The sequence below is a fragment of the Oryctolagus cuniculus genome, chromosome 11 (assembly GCF_964237555.1).
Source record: "Oryctolagus cuniculus chromosome 11, mOryCun1.1, whole genome shotgun sequence".
Taxonomy (NCBI): Eukaryota; Metazoa; Chordata; class Mammalia; order Lagomorpha; family Leporidae; genus Oryctolagus; species Oryctolagus cuniculus.
In genome coordinates this window covers 83,287,981-83,311,568 of record NC_091442.1, presented here as the reverse complement: position 1 = coordinate 83,311,568, position 23,588 = coordinate 83,287,981, and the positions used below count along the sequence as shown (strand labels likewise).

At 37.7% G+C, this 23,588-nt stretch overlaps 1 protein-coding gene across 1 annotated transcript in view; it reads right to left on the bottom strand.

Annotated features, from left to right (window-relative positions):
- PTPRQ (protein tyrosine phosphatase receptor type Q) overlaps positions 1-23,588 on the bottom strand; it is a 252,679-nt gene that overhangs the window by 163,222 nt on the left and 65,869 nt on the right. Inside the window, exons 13-19 of the mRNA XM_070053189.1 lie at positions 22,457-22,618; positions 22,172-22,351; positions 21,502-21,609; positions 21,082-21,363; positions 12,189-12,371; positions 11,751-11,852; positions 6,970-7,090 (exon numbers count right to left, since the gene is read on the bottom strand). Of these exons, the coding sequence (XP_069909290.1) occupies positions 6,970-7,090; positions 11,751-11,852; positions 12,189-12,371; positions 21,082-21,363; positions 21,502-21,609; positions 22,172-22,351; positions 22,457-22,618 (1,138 nt within the window). The remainder of the gene's footprint in view (positions 1-6,969; positions 7,091-11,750; positions 11,853-12,188; positions 12,372-21,081; positions 21,364-21,501; positions 21,610-22,171; positions 22,352-22,456; positions 22,619-23,588) is intronic.

Sequence of the window (23,588 nt, the reverse complement as noted above, 5' to 3'; positions counted from 1 at the left end):
AATTGGTGGGACCCATCACCTCCTAGTATGTGTGTTAAGTGAAAGCTCCAATGAAACAGAACTGGGACTTAACCCCGGGCACTCCAATACGGGATGCAGACATCACAGGTGGTGTCTTCACTGTTTCGCCAAACAGCCACCCCTATACATTCTCTTTTTAGTTTGTGTTTAAAACAGGGTGTGGTAGGAACTGTGGTAGACCCCAGAGCAAGTGTTCCATCTAAGAGATAGCCACTATTTAAAACTCCAGATGATTTTTGACATGAGAATATGCTGAAGATTGTCAGATTTGTGTAAGAAAGGAAGCTAAAGTTTCAGTAGTCACTGCTCAGTTTTGAATGATGACAATCGATCCAGAATTTAGATTCAGGCAAGCATGTGTGACCCATAGGCAGCCTGTTTGCGCACAAGCTTCAGGTGATTCATAAGAATGACAACAGGATGGAGCTGAGGCAGAGCGCTGATCATCTCACTTGAAACCACATATTCAACTCCAAAAACCACCCTTGTCCTCAACTACTCCCAGCTGTCCCTATATTGTTCTCCCAGCCCTGCCCCAACACTCCATTTCTCTAAATGCTACTCGGCATCCTCCTGACAGTCATGTGGTCTCCAATATACTGCCTCTACTGAGATCTGCCTCACTGTCTCACTCCATCTATCTTTACCACCTTCATACCAAATGGGAGGAAAATTCAGCAAACCTGAGATGGTCCTCTTCCCACTCAGATTACTGATGCTCTAGCCATTGGTCATGTCTAATAGGTGCAAATTTGTTAGAAAACTCTCAAAAACAAGAGGATCTAGGTATAATTTTTTTTCACATACAGAAGGTCATTTACAAATTAAGTTTTATGTTACCAGGGAAATTATTTGACTTATGACATATAGGTATGTGGTAGAAATGTTTTGACTTTCAAATATATTGCTCAGGAAATCCTTTTTAAAATTATTTTACATGGGTACATTTGTATCTCCAATAAGTCTATAATCACTTGAAGGTGATAAATGTATTTTGTGTTTCCCCATGGAAGCTAATAAATATTTGTTAGTGTGACTCATCTAGAATTACTTCTGATAATCATTACTTAAAAACCTGGAAAATATTTTAAAGAAATATTTTAAAGTAAAATATTTTAAAATATTTTAATCTTGATTCATATATAAACAAGGAGTTTTCAGCCTTACTTTCATTCCACAGTCTTCGAACTACACCATAATATAAGGCATTCATTTGAAAGTTTTAAAACTTTACTGACACATATAGAAGAAAAAATTACAAAACTAATCCAAGTTTCATCCAAGAGTATAGTAAATAAATGAGGTTTTAGTGTACTAGAACACCATGCCTCAGTTCAAAGTGTATTGAAAGAATACATTTACAGTGCCCTAATAAGCAATCAAGTTATTTAATGGGGTTTGCTCTAGCAATACAAGGACTGTGTATCATTTGAAAGCATAATTTATCAATATAACCAAGAGAAAATTGATACTTGACTATCTTTATAGCTGATAAAATTTATTTCACAATGCAAACTCCAGAAGGAAAAATTACTTTTAAAAATGCTGAATTTTGAGCTTACCATCTACTAAGTGTGACTAACATAGTAATGGATATAAAACTAATTACACATTATCCCTTATGAGCTATTCTGTAAGGAAATATTCAGACAAAGAGAGAGGTCACTCAATATAACAAGTACAAAAGGCATCCTGCATTTTGAAGAACCACTGAAAAGAGAAAATATCCAAAAGGATGTTGTTGTATAAATTTTGCAATTACTAGAACAAGCAAAAATAACAGAAGCAAAATTATTAGAGAAATAGGAACCCCTGAAACAGAAATTCTTCTAATGACAGCTGCCATTTATTATTATAAGCAAATCACACAGATAATTGAGTGACCCACATGTGCGAGCTAAGATTCAGTTTCACATTTCACTGCTCAAAACTCACATGAACTTGTGATACCTGCCTCATAGTTTTCCAATCACAAAGACTATGGAAAAAGTTCCAAAAACCCATTCATAGTGACTAATACAAGAATTTTAACACTCCCTTTAGCTACAGTAGCTAGAGCTTCCAAAAAGTACCCTAGTAACAAGATGAAAGAAATTGAAAATATCCATGATTTACCTCACTATCATTTATACGCACTCCATATACTATACACTATACTCTCAGACATGCTAAAGAGTTTTTCCTTTTTTATTTGATTTTATCCTATTACACAAAGCATCCACTATCTGAAAAAGCATCACTATTCTTAAGGTGGAAAGGCAAAAGAAAAAAAAGTCAGTATTAATCTTTTAGCTCTTTTTTTGCTTGTTTTTGTGATTTCCTGGTTTTTTTTTCAGACTTCATTATTTATTTGAAAGGCAAAGTTACAGAGATGCAGAGGCAGAGAGAGAGAGAGAGGTATTCCATCTGGTGGTTCTCTCCCCAATGGCTGCAATGGCCAGAGCTGAGCTAATCTGAAGCCAGGAGCCTCCTCTGGATCTCCCACGCAGGTGCAGGGGCCCAAGGACTAAGGCCATCTTCCACTGCTTTCCCAGGCCATAGCACAGAGCTGGATGAGAAGTGAAGCAGCCGGGACTCAAACCGGCACCCGCATGGGATGCTGGCACTGCAGACTGGGGCTTTAACCTGCTGCGCCACAGTGATGGCCCCTAGATTTTAGCTCTTATAATATGCTTTTCACTCATCCATTCAACAAATAGTAATCACATTTCAGTTAATCACTGAAAGAGTTTATGTTCTGGAGCTGGTGTTGTGACACAGTTGGTTAAGCTGCCTCCTAAAACATTGGCATCCCATACGGGTTCAAGTCCTGGCTGAACAAAAAGTGTTTATGTTCTAACTACAGCAATAAACAAAGCGGGTCGTAAAGCAGATACTCACTGCCTGTGTGCAAAACAAAGCCAATTTCTTTTTGAGATTGAAACTGAATCCCTATACAATGCCTTCAATGCACAAGTTAGATACTGTCAGGTCCCAATCTCCAAGCTTCCCTTCCTTAGCTTAAAGTAAGCTTGCCCCCCTCCTTTATATCAAATCAACTGCTTACCAGAATTAACTCTCAGAAATGAATCCTTTCCAGGAACCTCAGTCCCCAAGCAAAAGCTACCTACCACCTGCACCCAGCCCCCAGGCTGATTGTAGCCCATTATGCTATCATTAAATTTCCCCCAATGGACACACAGTATCACTAATAGAAGGAGGTCTGTGAGCATTGCCAACCAACCATGAACTTGGACACAAGCTACACACCCTTCTCTTGGTCCCAACTGCAATTTATAATGGCCTCATCCACAACCCTCAGGCAGCCTGGGGATTAAGCAATAGCAGGCTGGCTCCTTCTTCTGTGCTCTGCAATAAACACCTCATTTCTTCAGCCACCCTAGTGTCAGTGATTGGCTTTCTGGATGTCAGGTAAGTGCACCTGATTTGCAGGGTTCAATGGCAATTCTTCCAGTCAGTTTGGTAGTTGTTCTTTATCAAAAGTTTTTTTTTTTTTACATTTTATTTATACATCAATAGTCAATCACAACAATCTGAGATCATAGAGTTTTATACTCAAGTCATGTTATAAAAGGAAAGGTGTATATGAAAAAGGAAATATCCATTACTCAAGAGAAAAAAACAACAAAACTCTGCACTACTAATAAAGAGTGAGATTAAGAGAGAAAGGCAAAGTGGTTGGACTGGGGAGTCCCAAGTTCTTCAGAGGAGGGTGGAGTAATGAAAACATTCAAACGGGTTTAGAAGGGTAAGGCCCATATAAGGAAGGTTTGTTCCAGTGTAAAGAGACTTTGATCCTTCTAGGATGGAGAGAGAAATGAAAACTGCTTTAGAAAATTTCTGTTCAGCATAGAAAATCTGTCATCTCCTCTAGCAGACCATTAAGAGCTAGCGAATTTTACGGAAATAAACTTCCCAAATCCTACACATTGTGGATTGGGGTAGAGAGAATAATTTAAATTATCTAGCTACATGAGACTCAAGACAGACAAGTCCAGAGATTCGGGAGACTGGAATAAACCTTGAAGCTAGATGAAGGATAAAACACAAAATAAGAACCATACAACAGAAAGTTGTAACTCCAAGTTGGTACCAAAATAATTCCCCAAAGAAGCCAGATGAATAGAAACTCTCCAGTCTAACTGTCACTCTACTTTCACTGGGAGTCCTCTGCATCTGCAATTTACCTTGGGAAGAAACACGAAGAAGGAATACCTCTGGAAAGACGAAAGATATAGAACAATTAGGGGTATAAGTTGTGAGTTTATTCAATGTTTACCTAAAAAGACTGGACCAACACCAGGAGGAATAATAAAAGAATAAATTGTCTAAAAAAAGTGCCTTCACAACCTCCACAATCATTGCAAAAAAAAAGTACAAAGAACCAGTTACAGAAAACATGTTTTATGCAACATCTGCATTATTGCACATAAAATTCCAGCTGTGCTATCATCTTTGCAGTATAATGTAGATAAATGCATTACTTTCTGTCAGTAAGTTCTGCAACCTTTGTGCATATCAGAATTAAAAACAGACAGCTAGAATTACAGCTAAGTTTCTAGAGTAGGCTCCTACGGACCATGACAGCTCATGGTCAGAAATGCAAGAATCAGGTAGATGCCATCCCTTAAATGCTACCTAAATATGTGCATTTCTTTCAAGGCTACAAATGATGCTGAAAATACCATGGTTCTAGGAAAGGAAGCATGATCACTGTATAGAGGAGCAAGATTGTTCTCCCAATGTGGAGTTGGAAATCCCAGCCTGAAGCATCTTATGAAAATGAAAAACAGGTTAAGATCTTCACTTTAGGTTGTTTCACTTACATTTTTTCTAACTTAATAAATGTATCAAAAATCTTGGAGTCGGCCGGCACCGCAGCTCACTAGGCTAATCTTCCGCCTTGCGGCGCCAGCACACCGGGTTCTAGTCCCAGTCGGGGCGCCGGATTCTGTCCTGGTTGCCCCTCTTCCAGGCCAGCTCTCTGCTGTGGCCAGGGAGTGCAGTGGAGGATGGCCCAAGTGCTTGGGCCCTGCACCCCATGGGAGACCAGGAGAAGCACCTGGCTCCTGGCTTCGGATCAGCGCAATGCGCTGGCCGTGGTGGCCATTGGAGGGTGAACCAACGGAAAAGGAAGACCTTTCTCTCTGTCTCTCCCTCTCACTGTCCACTCTGCCTGTCAAAAAAAAAAAAAAAAAATCTTGGAGTCATCACCCTTGATTCAAAAATCAAGAAATCATCGGGACTCATCTCTTTTTCTTATCCCCACAGCGAATGCATCACCAAATCCAGTCAACTCTTCTTCCCGCGTGTAGCTGCTCGAAGCTGCTCAGCCCTCTCCTTCATTGCCAGGATCATTTCTTGCCCAGACTACAGGATACTCTTCTACCTAGTGTCCCTGCTGACATTTCTGGCCCCTGCAATTCATTCTCTGTTAAGAATTCAAAGTGCTTGAAATTCTCCAAGAACTTCCATTATAGTTAAAAGGAAAACCAAATTTTTACTATGGCCTGCCTCCTAACTTTGTCTGCCTCCTAGCCCCAATTTCACCTTCCTCTCCTTCACCACCCCCCAGCAGCATTCACCTCTCTGGTCACCAAAAAGACAAGCCATCTATCTCCTCAGATTCAATGCAGTGGCCATTTCCTTCTGGAAAATTCCTCCCTGCACATCATTACACAAGACACTCCTCTTTGTCTTGCGCTAGCTCAGAGCCCAGTGCCACTATTTTCAAGAACTTCCTGGAGCATCCCATCAAAAGTAACCCTCTTTGTCTTCACCTGTTTGTCCCTGGATATGTAACTAGCTGTCTCTTCAGAATGTAAGTTCCTTTAAGGCAGGGTCTTATGTGTACCTTCTTCACAGACATAGAGGTACTCTATCGATATTGTTGAATAAATGAATGAGTGGGTGCATGAATGAATGAATGAATGAGTAGGGTAATGGAGGGGAACAGTTACTTTCTTCCACTGCTTCCTGTTCACTAACATCTCTCCTGACCTCCTAAGGCTTTGGTGACTGGGCAAAATGACTAGAAACAAGCAATGAAGAATACAAGAAAGTATAGTCCTCAAGAGTGGCAGGCAAAAAGTTCAAGGAGGGATTGAAGGAAAAGAAAAATAATAATTTAGGAAAGATAAGTAGACTTTAAAATATTACCACTTCTCATTCAATGCCGGCCTTTCAAATCGAGATATACAACAGTATAGAAATGTCTACTTTATCAAAGTTTTGTGTGCATTGTACTTTCTATGTTGAAATGTCTAAAATCCACTAGGAAATGTGTTATCTAACTGGTATGTCCTATTGTATTGTATTGTATTAAGGACTTGTCTTGAATCCAAGTAAATATTTTCATCTATTAAGTTTTCATGAAGCAGTATAGCCATGTTGTTAACCAACATGAGAAACACTTAGAAGATTTCAAATTTGTCAGACAATTAAAGGACCAACAGGTAATCAGATAAAGGTGATTAGAAAAAAAATAAATACATATACTGATTACCTTTAAGTGGAAAATTGACCTTAAAAGATTTCTGAGGAAATATCTCTTTTAGTTAGAATTTCGTTCAATCTATATTGCTCAAGAAAATTTAAGCTGACAGCATCATAAAATATCTATATGTTAAACTTCGGCAGACTTTAAAATTACATGCTTGTAATCATGTAAGTTGATCAATTACAATTTTAAGAGCATAAATTTAGTATAATTATGCAAGCACATAATTGCTTTACTCTAATCACAAAAATTCTACGATTTGACTGTATTTGTACCACTGTAAGATATAGGGAAAATTTATTTTTAATAAAAGCATATTAACTAGGTTTTTAATAATAAGGTTCCTAATGTAGCACTACATTCTGAAATTAAAAAAAAAACTACATTCTTATTATGTTACAGATTAATATTTGTTCTCAGAACTACTTCCAAAAAAAAAATACTCTTACCAGACATAAACTGTGTAATAGAGGATAATTCCATTTGGCTCCAGGGGTGGTTGCCATGACAACTTCACCGTGACACCAGACAACTGTTTTACAGAGAAGTCTTGTGGGGGAGAATCAGGAGCTGAAAAGTTAGGGTATAGAATTATGCATTTTATTAAATATATACAAGAAAACATTAAAAAGTATATATGCAACTGTGGTACTATAAAATTTCTGGTAAATGTATCATGTTTGGTCAGTGCTCTTCTCCACAGGCAGAGAGTCTACTTGTTTATTTTCAAAATGAGATGATAAAGGAAGATTTTGCATGGTGGTGTGAGAACATCTGTTTCTGTGATTCAATGGAAAAAAATATTTCATGAGAAAATAGAACAAGGGGTATGTCACAGTGACTCACCTACTGTTCAAGATCATCTCAGTAAATTATCTTACTCTAATAAAAACAAAAACATAATTTCCCAGATAAGAAAAAGTATTAGAAAAAAAATGAGACATTCAAAAAGCGGGAAGGAGATCAACATAATATCAGGAGAGCAGCGAAAACGAAGGACCTCACAAATGAAAACTACATTCCTCAGTTTCAGCTGTCCCATTAAATTTAAAGTAATATAAAAATCTGTTCACTGAGTCTTCAAAACCGAATGGTTTACAAAGGAATCACCAATGTAGCACATAAATGAGACAGTAATTTAGGATCTACTTGTAATTCTGTGTAGCAGTGTAAGAGAATAGTAGTACTTCAGTAATTCTGCATTGAATAAGCAGTGAATAACATACTGCAAACCATGAGCCCTGTTTATATTTTAATTTAGACAAAAATACTTAGAATGGCATTTCTTGGCTACTGTGAGAATGTAGCAGTAATGTCTTAAAATATCAGAATATGACTTTGTCATATAAAAATATAACTTAGTAGAATTTTGTTCATTGTTAAAGGTATACACGAAAAGTGAACTGACAGGTAGTTAACAGATAACCTGATTATTTGTCCAAATCTTTAAGCAATGTTCATTTATTTATCTATGTTTCATCCACAGCTATTTCCAATCATTGGCTGGAAATGTTACCTGCATTGTTTCTATTTCCTTTTGTTTCTCTGTGTAATCTCAGCTATTGCCGTGTGTATATTGGCGTGTCTGTATTTTTATTACTTTAGTAACAATTTTCCCAATGAGTTTATTAAGCAGAGAAGGATTTATGAGATGAGTTCTAAGGAATAATGGTGACAGCTGTATTTGGTATTTTCATTTTGTTATTTTCACTGGCACTACAATAAAAGTGCTACTGAATATTGATCATCCCAAGAATTCATTCATCACTTAGCTATGCCTGTTTCCCAAGAGATGAATTACTTCCGAGAATTCTCTCATTTTTCAAAGCAAAAGCCTATAAATATTTTTTCTTAGCATCTTTGTAAAATCTAACTTTGGCTTATTATCAAGAGAAAAACCTCAATCAAAATTAGCGCTGATTTGAAAACTAGTATGTTGCAGCTAAGCATTTCTATTCTACAATATGCTTTATGCCCATCTAAAATAAACATTGCCTATCCACTGTAGCAGACTATTCTAATCACTTTGATATTTGAATCCTTAAAAATGAAATTGGGAAAATTACAACTTCGCAAGCCATTCAATTCATTATGCCAGAGTATCCGAGTATGGGTGAGAAGGGCTACATGAAGCTCTTTATGACCTCTTCCTAGCACTGTCTTTAAAAAAAAAAAAGTGGGAGAGAGGGAATAAAGATTTATTTATTTACTTATTTGAAAGGCAGAGTTACAGAGAGGCAGAGAGAGAGAAGTCTTCATCCCCTGGTTCACTCACTAGATGGCCACAACCACCCAACCTATGCTGGTCTGAAGCCAGGAGCTTCTTCCAGGTGTTCCACGTGGGTTCAAAGGCCCAAGGACTCGGGGCCATCTTCTACTGCTTCCCCAGGCCCAGCTGTAGCAGAGAGCTGGATCAAAAGTGGAGCAGCCAGATCTCATATGGGATGCCAGCACTGCAGGCAGCGGCTTTACCTGTCAAGCCACAGCTCTGGCCCCTCTCCCACCCTTTTTGCCCATATTGTTTCAGGTCACAGCTACTTCAACAGCTACACTTCCCCTAATTCCCCAGGGCAGCATAGATCCCTCTTTTGTCCTGGAGAATGACTCTTGGAGACACTTGTATCCGTAATTTAGATTATAAAAAATATTGGCCTACACATTGGTCAAATTTGTCTCTCCTACTTAACTGCAAACTCCGGGAGACAAGCACTTTCAAAGGTTTAATAAAGCAAACATTGTCAGGCTTTTCTCCATTCTCAATTTGTTCTGTGTGTTGTGAGGGAGTCTGGTTTTTCACCGTGTCCTGGGTGATTATAACTTGACCAAGACCTTAGATGGCAATTTATCTGGAGATTCTATTCTGATTAGCCCAGGTGATTAGATGTATAATTCGTACAATGTCAGACTCTTGGCTGAGTGGTAAAAGCTCTACCTGCTCAAAATATGTGAGTGTGTTTGCTATGTGTCTTATTCTTTCACATACAATCTCAAATTCTTGCCATTAGGATATTTGATTAAATTAGAAATAAAGACGTGGGCACTATTACCAGAAGAATGTTGCTAAAATGATATAATACATCTTACCTTAGATGTTCTGTTAGATAGAAAGGACACCTAGCCTTTAATCACTGACCTACTGGAAATAATCTATTAATTTTCACCTAGAGAGCAAGGAGAATCTATCAATTAAAAAAAATCAGTCACATAATTTTGAATGAAGACGTAAGCATAATTAAGTAGAGGCAATAACTAGGGAAGACTAACTCATGGAGGTATCACACTTGGAAACTTGGTACCAGACTGGAAACTGGAAAGAGAAGGGGAAAAATAACAATAATCACAGTAGGAAGCTGGCACAAGGGTTAAGACACTTGCTACTGGGACAAATGCATCCCATTTCACAGTGCCTAGGTTCAAGTCCATGTTCTGCTTCCAGATTCCTGCTAATTTGAATCCAGGGAGTTAGCAGTGATGGCTCAAGTACATGGATCCCTGTCACATTTGTCAGGGGCGTGGATTAAGTTTCAGGATCCTAGGCATTTGGGGAGTGAATCAGTGGTTGGGGTGTTTTTTACTTGTTCTCATTCATTTCTCCCTCTTCCTTTCTCCCTCCCTACTCACTTCCCTCCCTCTCTCCCTCCTCCTCTCTCTCCCCATATCTCCTGTCTCCCCTCTCAAATAAATAAAAATATGAAAAGATAACCCACAGTTAAGATACATCTAATCCAGCCATCATGGTGACAGGAATTTCTTTTAAATATGAGAAAATAACTCTTTCAAAATATACTCTTGGGGCCTGCTCTGTGGTGTAACAGGTAAAGCTGCCACCTATAGTGGGGACATCCCATACCCCCATACCGGTGCCAGTTCAAGTCCTGGCTGCTCCTCTTATGATCCAGCTCTTCACTATAGCCTGTGAAAGCAGGAGATGGCCCAAGTCCATGGGCCCCTGAACCCACATGGGAGACCCAGAAGAAGCTTCTGGCTCCTGGCTTTGGATTGGTGCAGCTCTGGCCATTGTGGCCATCTGGGGAGTGAACCGGTAGACAGAAGACATCCCCATCTGCCTCTCTGTAACTCTGCCTTTCAAATAAACAAATAAATCTTAAAAGAATACTATGTATGAAATACAAAATGCGGCCGGCGCCGCGGCTCACTAGGCTAATCCTCTGCCTTGTGGCGCCGGCACACCGGGTTCTAGTCCCAGTCGGGGTGCCGGATTCTGTCCTGGTTGTCCCTCTTCCAGGCCAGCTCTCTGCTGTGGCCAGAGAGTGCAGTGGAGCATGGCCCAAGTGCTTGGGCCCTGCACCCCATGGGAGACCAGGAGAAGCACCTGGCTCCTGCCATCGGATCAGCGCTGTGCGCCGGCCGCAGTGCGCCGGCCACGGCGGCCATTGGAGGGTGAACCAACGGCAAAGGAAGACCTTTCTCTCTGTCTCTCCCTCTCACTGTCCACTCTGCCTGTCAAAAAAAAAAAAAAAAAGAAAGAAAGAAAAAGAAAAAGAAAAAAGAAATACAAAATGCAAATCCTAACTCAAGTATATCACTCAAAAATAATATTCATGGCATAAGTACTCCTATAATTTGGTAAGGTAGCAAAGTAAATTGGTCTTGGTTATAAAATTCCTTCTATATAGGTTAGGAAAATATAGTTTAAGTATTCAATATGAAGACTATTAATATTCAGGAATAGCACATTGACTGCTTTAAGAAACCTGGAAAATAGTCTGAATTTATTATGAAGCTAATCATAATACTGAGATGTGTTGAAAGTTGGCAGAAACAAAATCCAGTCAAAGTAATACAGATTTCTATTCTTAGGAGTTTAAAACTTAGAAACTGCCACAATATATACTAATTTGAACATCTTCTAAAAAATGACAAGCTCTCTGAGGGCAAGAAGCCTGTTTCAAATATTCAAAGGAAATGTTTGCCTTAAAAATTCACATGGAAAAATATTGCTGATTTTGTTAGAGTACTAATGAATTCAGAAGCGGTAAAAAGAACATTTTATTACCGATTACCTGATTTCATTAATGGCAATTTGACTTTGCTAGTTCTTTTTCACTGTGATAATGAAGTCTGTTTGACACTGACATGGTACATGACCAATACCCCCACTTATGGGAATTTGTACCTCAATTTCTATTGTATTGTCATGTTCCTTAAGGCATTATGGAATAATGGATATAATAATGAATAATACATGAATATTGACTACTGTATTTACCATCTTCCTCAGTCAGTATGCTTATTGGTGCACTCCGAACTCCTTCACCTTTGAGGGTACTAGCAGACACCTCAATCAAATATTGGGTATATTTCTTCAATCCTAAATACAAAGAAAATAAATCAGTGGATGCTTACAGAATATCATTTCAGAATGTGCCAGAAACCAACCATGAAATGGCTCTCAACAAGCTTTCCCAAGTTAAAATTAAAGAAAACATATTCTTTGGCAACAGTAACTTCAAAATGATATCAGATAATGTGGAAACGGATTGACCCACAGTGTTTTTTCACTGAGTCCTTAGCTTATTTTTTAAAAAAGTCAGAATAGTCATATTCTTTTGAAAATAATCTCAAACAATTTACAACAGAAAATTAAGCTAATATTTTGCAGCCTCATTGTCCATATTAAGATTTAACTTTAGATTTGCTCTTTTACCTTTAATGTTCTGGGTCAAAGAGGTTGCATTTATAGTTCTTTCTTCATTTCCATTGTTCCTCTTGAGATAAATTGTATATTTTTGTATGATTCCATTGGGACTACTTGGAGGAAGAAATGAGAGTTCAATCTCTCCAGAAGAAATATTTTTGTAAGTAATATTTTCTGGTGCACTATCAGGTACTAGAGAAAACAAAAAGATAAAGGCATAGAACAGCTTCTAAAAATCCATTCTGCTGAAGTCCTCAGCCCAGTACACTAGATCACTTATATACATATCTTACTTAGGCCGTGGTCATCACAAACATGCTAAACGGGGTAGAGTATAGATCAACATTTATAGCTGTATAGGATAAAATTTCACCACAAAGGAAAATTAATACTTTGATTCTACAGAGTAACATTTATAGAATGATAGTTTTATTAAAGAACTTGAGACTGTAATAGACTTCCTTGTATAGCAGAACATGGAGGTGCAGGAAAAAGAATTGAAAAACACTTAAAAATTAATTCTTCCCATCAGTAATGTAGTATATAGCTGTTAGCAGGTTAGTTTTGTTGCACCATAAGGTAAAGGCAAGGCAAAGAATCCCCCAGAGAAATGAGGCTGCATGTTATAACCTGGCCGCAAAAACTTCTCCTAAGGACAGGATATCCCACTTAAAATACTAGTTTTCTGTACCTAATAATGTCTTTGTTGTACTGCATACTATGTTTATAAAATGGTTTTCTCTGTCTACTCAAGTACAGAAACTGTATTTGAGATTTCAATCCTGGCAAAACGTTGAAAAAGATAACCTAAACTGAATAAATATCTTTCTTAAAATAACTAAACCTCTATTTAGCATTAAAACAAATTTCCTTTAAGAAACCACATAAGTGAAAAGCTAGAAATCACTAGTGGTCAAAGAAATAAATAAAATTGAAAACTACAAACAGACAAAAGCTTGACACTAAAGCCAACTTTGTCTTGGAGAGTCTTGGTTAGTCTTGGTGACTTAGCATTTCTTTTTTTATATGTAAAGGGACCAAATTTTATTTATTTCACATACACAGTTTTAAGAACATAAAGATACTTCCCACCTACCCTCCATTACTCCCACCTCCTCCCTTTCTTATTTTTCTTTTACTTTTTACAAAGCCATACTTTCAATTTATATTATAATCACAAGCTTAACCCTCCACTGAATCAATAATTCAACAAGTAGTAAGAAAAATCAGAAGTATAGGCAGGGGCTATCACAAAATGTCAGTTTCGCTCATATATGTGACATTTGGGAAAACATACAGTATGTCTTTTTTGGACTGGCTTATTTCACTAAGCATCATGGTCTCCATTTGCAGACATTTTGTTGCAAAAAGATCAGGTTTTGTTTACTTATTTTTTAAAAAAGGTTTGTTTATTGATTTGAAAGTTAGAGCTACAGAGAGAGAAAGAGAGAAAAAGAGAGAAAGAGAGAGATCTTCTATCCAATGGTTCACTCTCCAATTGGTCGCAACAGCTGGAGCTGCGCCCATCCAAAGACAGGAGCCAGGAGCTTCCTCCTGGTCTCCCACATGGGTGCAGGGGCCCAAGGTCTTAGACCATCTTCCACTGCTTTCCCAGGCCATAGCAGAGAGCTGGGTCAGAAGTAGAGCAGCCAGAACTTGAATTGGCACCCAAATGGGATGTCAATATTGTAGACAGTGGCTTTACCCTCTATGCCACAGCGCCAGCCCTGGTTGTATTGTTTTGACAGCTGAGTAGTATTTATTATCATCTCTGTAGAGGGACAGAGAAATACAATGTCCCAGGACAGTTGATTGACAAGCAATACTCCCACATGAAGAGCTGGAACCCCAGAAAGACACAACTTCAACTAAGGCCACAACATTGGACAATTCTTTGGGACACCTTGAATTCTTCTGAGGTACCAGAGATTTCCACTTGTGTAGTAACTTCCAGACTTGCGTGAAGTGATTCATTCATTCTCAGGGAATGGAGTGTGAGGATAAACCCAGCATGCAGAGAGCACAGGAAAGAAGTATCCTTCCATTCTTCTGAGTGCACAGATGGAAAAGACAGCAAAACTGCAATGCTTTGGGATTTCAAGCCTATCCCATGAGCACACTGGCCCAAATCCCTGATACCAGCACATTTGCTGAAAAATCTTCTGCTTCAGAATTAATTAAAGTGAAAATGAAGTCCTGAGTTGCCACTGCTCCAAAGCAACTAACTATAAGGAGTGAATACCAATCCTGTCTGGAGGAATTCAACTTCAATTCAAACCAAACAATTTCTCACAGAGAAAGCTTCAATCACTAATCATATAAATCAATTATAGGGAAAGTCAACAAAGACAGAATAACACAAATACACTCCTTCACACACACATACACACACACACACACCAAGCAGTCAGATGTCAAAAACTTCAGATGTTGAAATCCAACAATAAAACACAAATGTGTATCTTATTTCAAGAAATCATATGTATTCTTAAAATGTGAACAAAAATTCTTTAATCAATGACAAATAATGTAAATCACCATACAAGACTGAAAGAGATACAGAGAGGCTTCCTGGAACAGAAACGACAATCCTCTTAATGTTTATAATGAGCAGGTTGGATAGAAGTGAAGAGGAAATTTAGTTCAAAGGATGGCAGTATTGAAGGAATTATCCAGAACATAGTGCAAAAAAATTATGAAAAACATAAGCCTCTCAACTCAGGCAGTTGAGAGATGCAGATGAATAAAAACTGTTGAAAATTATCAAACTTCAAAGAAGCTCAACAATTCTTAAGTGGAAATTTTTAAAAATATATATATCATATTTAGTAACATCATTATGAAAATACAGAATATCAAAGGACAGAAGATCTTACTAGCATCGTAAGGAAGACAGATTATCTACATAAGAATGACAATCAGATAGACAATTGAAATCAATTAAAAAATACAATTCTATACCCAGACAAACAAAAGTAAAGTCAAAATATTCAGAGAATCAAAAACTGAGACAATATCATCAACACACTCTCAATAGATACAATTGTAAGCAATTCACTTTAGGTAGAAAATATTTACCTCAGACAATAAACCACAGTTGCTAAGATAATGTTTAAAAAAAACACTTGCATAAGACAATAATAATAAAGACCAATTTGGGAAGAGAAGTTGTGATATAAACATTATTATGGAGTCCTATAAAAAGATTTTTTCTATTAAAAAAGGAATTAAACTATTTAAACTTAGTATTCTAAATACAATGCATATAAAAAGCTAATACTAATAAATTTAGAAATGTAGATAAATTATACAAATACAAGTGACTCCATACTGACTAGTCTCACTTAAATTTATAACCTCGGCCGGCGCTGCGGCTCACTAATCCTCCGCCTGCGGCACCAGCACCCAGGGTTCTAGTCCCGGTCGGGGTGCCGGATTCTGTCCCGGTCGCTCCTCTTCCTGTCCAGCTCTCTGCTGTGGCCTGGGAGTACAGTGGAGGATGGTCCAAGTCCTTGGGCCCTGCACCTGCATGGGAGACCAGGAGAAGCACCTGGCTCCTGGCTTCCGATAAGCGCAGTGCACTGGCTGCAGCGTATCGGCTGCGGTGGCCATTGTGGGGTGAACCAACGGAAAAGGAACACCTTTCTGTCTGTCTCTCTGTCCACTCTGCCTGTCATAAAAAGAATTTAAAAAAATAAAAAAAGTATAATCTCAAATGGATCATTTTCACTGCCTGACAGCCTGTGTGCGCGTGTGTGTGTGTGTGTTTGAGCATGTGTGAGTGTGTCTGTGTGTAATCTGTTTAGGAATGAACAAATATAGTCAATGTGACATAGAATATATTGAGAATAAGAGATAAACTCAAATAAGGCTGGATTGAAATATTCTTATTACAAGACAAATTTTTGTAACAGTATAATTTTATGATTTTGAAAAAAACTCTCATTGGAATTTTAACTGCTCCTCTCAAGTTGCTTGTCTACCATCTACAGTAGTCAGGATATAAATATTCAACTCTGCCCCCGCCACTCCCCCATGATGTCCTTTGCACCTTTATTAATTTATCTCTAGGGCACACCCAGCGCTAGATCACCATGCAGATAAAGCAGGAAAGGCTTGATGACTCACAGGTTTAAAGAGTGAGAGTGCACTTAGGATTTTCTACATTAGCACGAAGAGTGTTTCCAATCATTTGAATTTTTATAAAGTGGATCTCTTATGAATAAAATAATGATTATAATCAGTTGGAATAAGGTAAACCTATCTAACAGTAAAGTAAATAATTTAGTTTATGATGATACTAAAGGAATGTTACCTTGAGTATGCAAGAAGATTTTTTGTTCAGTACATATGACTTTAATATATATAGAGAAACTAAAAAATGCTACTTGGAAACACAAATGAATTTATAGAATTGTACACGAATTTTAGCCAACATTTAACACTACTCACTAGTAACTGTTGCCTAAAATCATAAACGTTTAAAATATTTGGTTAAAGAATTTCCGTAAAGAAAATTAGGTCTCAAAAAAGGAGAGAGAATATCTATAGGTCACTGAAAGGATAATTTGAAATAGAACTTCTTAGAGTTATTTTTGTAATGGCTTTTAATTTTGTTACTTTTTTACAAAAGTAATTAATTTTGTCATTACTGCACCTGAACTATAGAAATAAAACTATCCTCAAGTTTGCTTATAAATTGCACACTCTGATTAAAACACATGCAAACACCTGCACCAAACATACACTCATACAGAATTCCTCCCTCCCTCCCTCCCTCCTTCCCTCCCCCACCCCAAACTGATCTTTCCTGTTTGAACACGGAGAGTATTTTACTTCCAAGCATTAATGAACTCTGGTTCTCTAAACAAGATGAGGTATTGAACAAGTAATTTCATAAGATGCATTCATAATATTTACTAAGATTTTTAAACTGTGGGTAGAGACAAATAGTTGTTCTTGAATACATCCTGCTCCAAATGCCACCCTGAAACTGCTTAAAACCCTAGCTTCTTCTGCTATGGCCTGGGAAAGCAGTAAAAGATGGCCCTAGTCCTTGGGCCCTGCACCTGTGTGGGAGACTTGGAAAAAGCTCCTTGCTCCAGATCAGCACAGCTCCAGCAGTTGTGGCCATCTGGGGAGTGAAGCAGTGAATGGAAGACCTCTCTCTTGCTCTCTCTCTGCCTCTGCCTCTCTGATCTCTGCCTTTCAAATAAATAAATAAATCTTAAAAGCAAAAAAACAAAAAACCTCTAGCTTCCTCTTTCAGCAAAGGAGCTAAATTTGGTGGCTCAGTAGTGGCAAACATGATTTGGAAAAGCCATAATGTGGACTCCATTGTCTCCCGTCTCCACCCAGATGGAAAACACACAGACTTTTGAGACTACCCTAATTTAGGGTAGAAAACTAGAAAGTAGGGGGATGAGCACTGAACCCTGTAGTGTGAGGCCTCTGGTTTCTGAAGAGTATAAGTGTCAAAATAACTGATAATTTTCACCTAAATGGGGGAACTAGCAAGCCCTGGGATATGTTCTTTCCCTATTCTCTTTATTTTTCTAGACAGCCTTGGAACTATTAAACCAGCCCTGAAATGGGAGCCAGGAGGCCTACAATCAAGCTCCAACTCCACCTGTCATCAACTGTGGCTTATGAGTTATTTAACTCAAATAACTCCGAAGTTCCTCATCTATACATTAAGAGGTTCTATAGAATAATTTCCGAAACTAAAATTCTCATTAAAATTACATATCAAATTAAATTCTTATATTCACTTAAGTTTTATTGTCCTAGCTTTAGAGTACAACAAATAATGGAATGGAAATTAAATTCACTTTTTCAACACTAAAAGGTAAAAGTTATTTGCATTTAAAACAAAATTGTTTTATAATTCATCATTAAAACATGGTGTTGCTCATGCAATGATCACTTATGTAGTATAGTTTGATAAGCATTCATGATTATGGTGATTGTGTAATATCACAGCAGGAACTCTGATGGGTATTACTGTTTTTTGAAAGGTGTATTTCCTTCCTCTTGCTGTACAGACCCAAACCACAACATATCACTAAAAGAATCAACAGAGAGATCCTAGATCTATGTTATAATCCATCAGGTTAGCTGATGTCTTGTGAGACAGCAGATACTAAGAAAGCAGGAGAGTCTGTACACCCAGACGGGCTTGAGCTGACACTGCAGCCTCAGCACTTCCCAGCTGAGTATCCTTAAGCAACTAAACAACTACCAATTAATATAAAATAGCAGAAATAATCTCTATACTGCCACATCCCCAGCAGGGTCTGGCATAAATACTTTTTGAAAAGATGAACTTCTCAGAGCTTCATGTTTTCCATACACAATGCAGATAACAACTTAGGCTTTTACAATGAAAAAGACAACATGAATGAAAGCCCTCAGCAGAGACATGGTACTTAGCAGGTACTCAAGTTATGTTTATTTCATTATATTTCCTGGTTTGGAATAACACCAAGTCACTATGTTCATTAGGGATATTGGTCCATAGTTCTCCTTCTTTGCTTTCTCTTTTCCTGGTTTTGGAATTAAGGTGAAGCTGCTCTCATAGCAGGAGTTTGGGAAGAGTACGAAAAAATGTTACATGTAGGAACGAAAATGACATTTTGAGATTTGATTACTGTTTATAGCCCTTGTCTCTACTCCTGAGGAATAGTGGTTTTTCTACTTGTTGAATTCTTTATTGAGTGGAGGATTAAGTTTGTGATTATAAAGTATAGTGGAAATATGCCATTGTAAATATTAAAAGAGGGACCAGCACGGTGTGGTAGCAGGTGAAGGATGGCTCAGGTCCTTGGGCCCTGCACCAAGGGAGACCAGGAGGAAGCACCTGACTCCTGCCGCTGTCACGCCTTGCTATGGTTGGAAGAAGATTTGGAGTCATGCAGAAGTTCAAGGCCCGATGTCATAAGTTGATCTGTGATGCCAGCATCCCATATGGGCACCTGTGAGTCCTGGCTGCTCCACTTAGATTCAGCTCTCTGTTAATGGCCTTGGAAAGCAACGGAAGATGGCCCCAGTGCTTGGGCCCCTGCACCCATGAGGGAGACCCAGATGAAGCTCCAGGCTCCTGGCTTCTGACTGGCCCAGCTCCAGCAGTTGCTGCAATCTGGGGAGTGAACCATCAGGTGGAAGATTGATTTCTCTTTCTCTCTGCCTTTCAAATAAATAAATCTTTAAAACATTAAAAGAAAAATGAAGAGGAGGAAGGTGGAAGTGAAGGAAGGAGGAAGGGAGGGTAAGGTGGGAAATATTATTATGCTCTTAAAACTGAATATATGAAATACGTGAAATTTTCCCCCTTTATATGAATAAAAAGTAAAAATAAACTAGTCACTAAAGAGAAGATGCTTTACTCAAAAATGCTGATTTTAGGTGTCACATCCATAAAAACACAGAAGCATGCCAATACATAGTTAAGTTTCAGTGTGAAGGGAAATCCTGATGATAATATATCATCTCTTATTCCTTCAATTACAAATGTTGCCCAATCTCTATGGGGGCTTTTGTGTCATCTCATTGTATTAGCTCCAGTGCACAGTCTCAAGTGGATGTTTTTAATCGAAGATAATCTGCTTTATCAGATTTCCAGATCCTCAGGGTCAAGGACAGAACCTCACACGTACTATCTGGCTGAACAATCTGGAATTGCTGATACTGGCCACTTTTAGTCTACAGAAAGAGCAGTTTCATAGAGTTCATCCAGTAGCTAGTCAATAAATAAATAAATATTTAATGCTCTTTTAAATGTGCGGATAAAACACTAACCTTGCACTTAGTTCTTTTTCAGGTTATCTTGAAGAATGGGCCTAATAATTATACCTCAAAAATATGTTCACAAACAGTAAATTATGATTATCAGGCAAAATACAAAAGTTATTGAAAAAGTTCATGGAAAATGTTTACGATGTAAAAAATATACATGAACACCAATGCTTCTTTGCACCAAAATCAACTTACATTTTAATTCCATTTTTCTAAAATTTTTGGAAGTGCCATCATACCTTATTTTGTGCTATTTGCCCTACCATCAAAGAAACAAAATCATAGATAAATTCTTGCTAGCATTGTTCTCTTCAGATGAGATAGCCCCTCACTACCCACTCAACAGCCTCTATGATAGCACCCTGGCCATTTCTCTATCCTCATTGAGAGCCAGGCCAGTCAGTTAAACCACTGCTTTTTATATATGCATTCTACATCAGAGTACCTGAGTTGGAGTTTAGATAAGAAATTAAACCACGGCTTGGGACTTGTGTATCACATAGCTGAATATCTGGGTTGGAGTCTCAGCTCTGCTCCTGATTCCAGGTTCCCACAAATGCATGCTCTAGGAGGTAGCGGGTAATGGCTCAAGTAATTGGGTTCCTTCTGCCCACACAGGAGACCATGACTGAGTCCCTAACTTGAACTTCAGCCGTGGTCATTGCAGGCATTTCAGGGCTGAACCAGTGTGCTGTCTCTCCTTCCTTCTCTCCTCTTCTCTTCCTCTCTCCCTCCCCCCCCACCCTGGCCTGCCTCTGCCTCTCTGTAACTCAGCCTTTCAAATAAGTAAATAAATCTTAAAAAAAGAAGAAAGCAGGTATTCAACCCAAAACTCACAATGAAAGACTCTGGTTTCTCAAGGTCCTGTCTTTGAAAAATGTATTGATTTTTATTAGGAGTCCCTTTATATAAAAATCACACTTTTAAAAATTGCATAAAAAGCCTTTCTCCACACTTTTTTCAGGAAAAGACCAAATTCTGGATTATACAAAAGAGAATGACAGTTTTTAGGTTATAAAATATATAAACAAAATCACCCTTGTCAGCTAGACTTACTACATCATTTTGTATCATTAGGCAAATGAACAAACCAACCAACCAAGCTTACCAGTCTCAGCAGTCCTTACAGAGAGGGACGAAGATGACTGATGGCCATGACCAAACCTGGTGTATGACCTTACAGAGACATTGTAGAGGGTATAAGGCTTTAAGTCCCTTAAAATTATGTTTGTTGTTGAGCTGTTCTTCATTAATAAAGTATCCCTATTTTCATAGAGCACTTCATATGCGACAATAATCCCATTGGGTTTTTCAGGTGGTGACCACTTGAGCCTTATTTCAGTTGCAGTAACATCAATTACTTGCACATCTTGAGGTGATGATTCTGGTTCTGAGAGAAGAAAACAGAATTTAAGTACATGTACTGTTTTCATGCATCTTGCATCAGACTCTGCCTGACATAGAGGAAATAAGCACGTAGCACACCACTTCTACTGTCGTTACTAAAACTGCACCTGCTATCTCTTACCATCTTCTGGAGTTCTGATAAATATATCATTTTCTTCAGACAAAGAACTTTCTCCAACATGAGTTGAGGCAGCCACTCTCATTTTGTATTTTGTGTATTTCTTTAACCCTATGAAGGACAAGGAACATGTTTAAAGTCCTTAAAATAACATTCTTGGATGAACGGCATTTAACATAGGGACTAGTGAAAATAACTGATATTCAGTGGACTAGTCATCTGTATCAGCTTCCACATAATCCCTGTCTCCCGAAATTCCTTGGTTTGAGAGGCTTTCCATGTTGATGATGTTTGCGTGAATTCCTAAAATATGAAGGCAATAATCCAAAACTGAAAAATAATTTTTTGGCACACTGCAATGTGTGTAGGTGACTTGGCACAAATATCACACCAGTTGAATTATTTCATTCAGCAAACTTTTACATTTGTTAATCCAAGTCTTCCATAATGAACTGTTTTGATGTACCAGATAGAATGTCCCCTGGGTGAAGGAGATTTCTATGAAACTAGTGATCTGATGCTTTTTATTTCTTTGTGGATAAATATAATCAAAGAACACTGTTAATCAAGCTATTTCTGCAAGTGTTTTCATGAATACCCATGGCAACACAGAACAAATCTGGAATATTTTCCAACAGAACAGAAAGTAAAAAACACAAACTTTTTGCTCTACCTGTTATGAGAAAACTGTTATCTACAGTCGTCATCTGGAACGCTCTGTTTGTATCCAGTTCCATTGCATAAATTGTATAGTGAGTTATTTTTCCATTGGGATATTCTGGAGGATCCCAATATAACAAAATAGATGAAGAACTAATATTTTTATAGTTTATAGTTTGAATGGAGCTTGGCACTTGAAAAGAAGAATGAATGATTAATATGAATAAAACAAAAAAAGCATGCCAGTGTGCATGAGCAGCTCTGGCAGGTAATCGCTTCAAAGGAAATACATTCTTACCTTGCTCATGTGTCCTAACACTGAGAACCGTTGGTGGTCCTTCTCCCATGATGGTGAAAGCAGATACACTAATCATGTGCTCAGTGAAAGGTACAAGCTTCCTGATAACATAAGACAGCTGTTCAGCAGAAATGTCTGTGATGTACTGATTCCTTGTAGTCACTATTGAAAATCAGTTAAGAAAAAAGGTTTTTGTCTTCAAAATCAAAATTATATTTGCTCACACAGTGAAATTTCAAACCTGATTTTACGTTATTAATTTCTCCATATGCAGATGTGTAATTAATGTTAAATATAAAGGCATTGATGTTGAAGATCATGCTGAGTCTGAATTCTGATGGTCCTGCAATATTTATAAACATTTTATGCCCCCCCCATATAACTTTGGGAACTGTTTTACACCACTGAAGAATACGAGATTAGCATTTTGAGAAAATATAACTTTTTTTAAAAAAGACACTGGCTAGGAATTTTTTTCTGAAAAGACAGACTAGAAAACTATATAAATCAATTCCAGGTTTCAATAGTAGAGTTATAGAAATGAGAGTATTTTTGGACTCAAAATCTACCATTCATTCACAAAACCAAATAACTCTTTAAAGCAGGCATACTTGGATAACTGACACATTAATATATGTGAACAAAGAGTTCCAATGTTAGATTTTTACTATATTTAAAATTCATTCTTCTAAACCTCTTACTCAGCAATTGGGCCAAATTTGAAACATTTAAAGAAACATGTGTCTCATAAATCATGGACCTCTTAATTTTCAGTGTTACTCCAATTTTCTTTGCATTAGAAAAACAGACAGCAAAATAAACAGATATTAAAAGACTGTGATTTTTAACTTATTCTACCACAAATAGAACAATAAAATCCTTTAAATGTTGACTGAAACAAATGCCAAATCAGAAGACAAACATGAAATAAAATATTCCTCTTGATCAATACTTTATAAAACCAGAAAGTTAACACAAATCCGTGTTATCCACCCTAGTATTTTTAAGTTCTCATATGCAACATTCTCTTTTTAGAAACAGTAAGACCCACTGACCCAGAAGAGCAAGTGTACACGCTAATGACATCACCACGTCGTTGGGGTCACCTACACCTGTTTATCCCCCATGCACT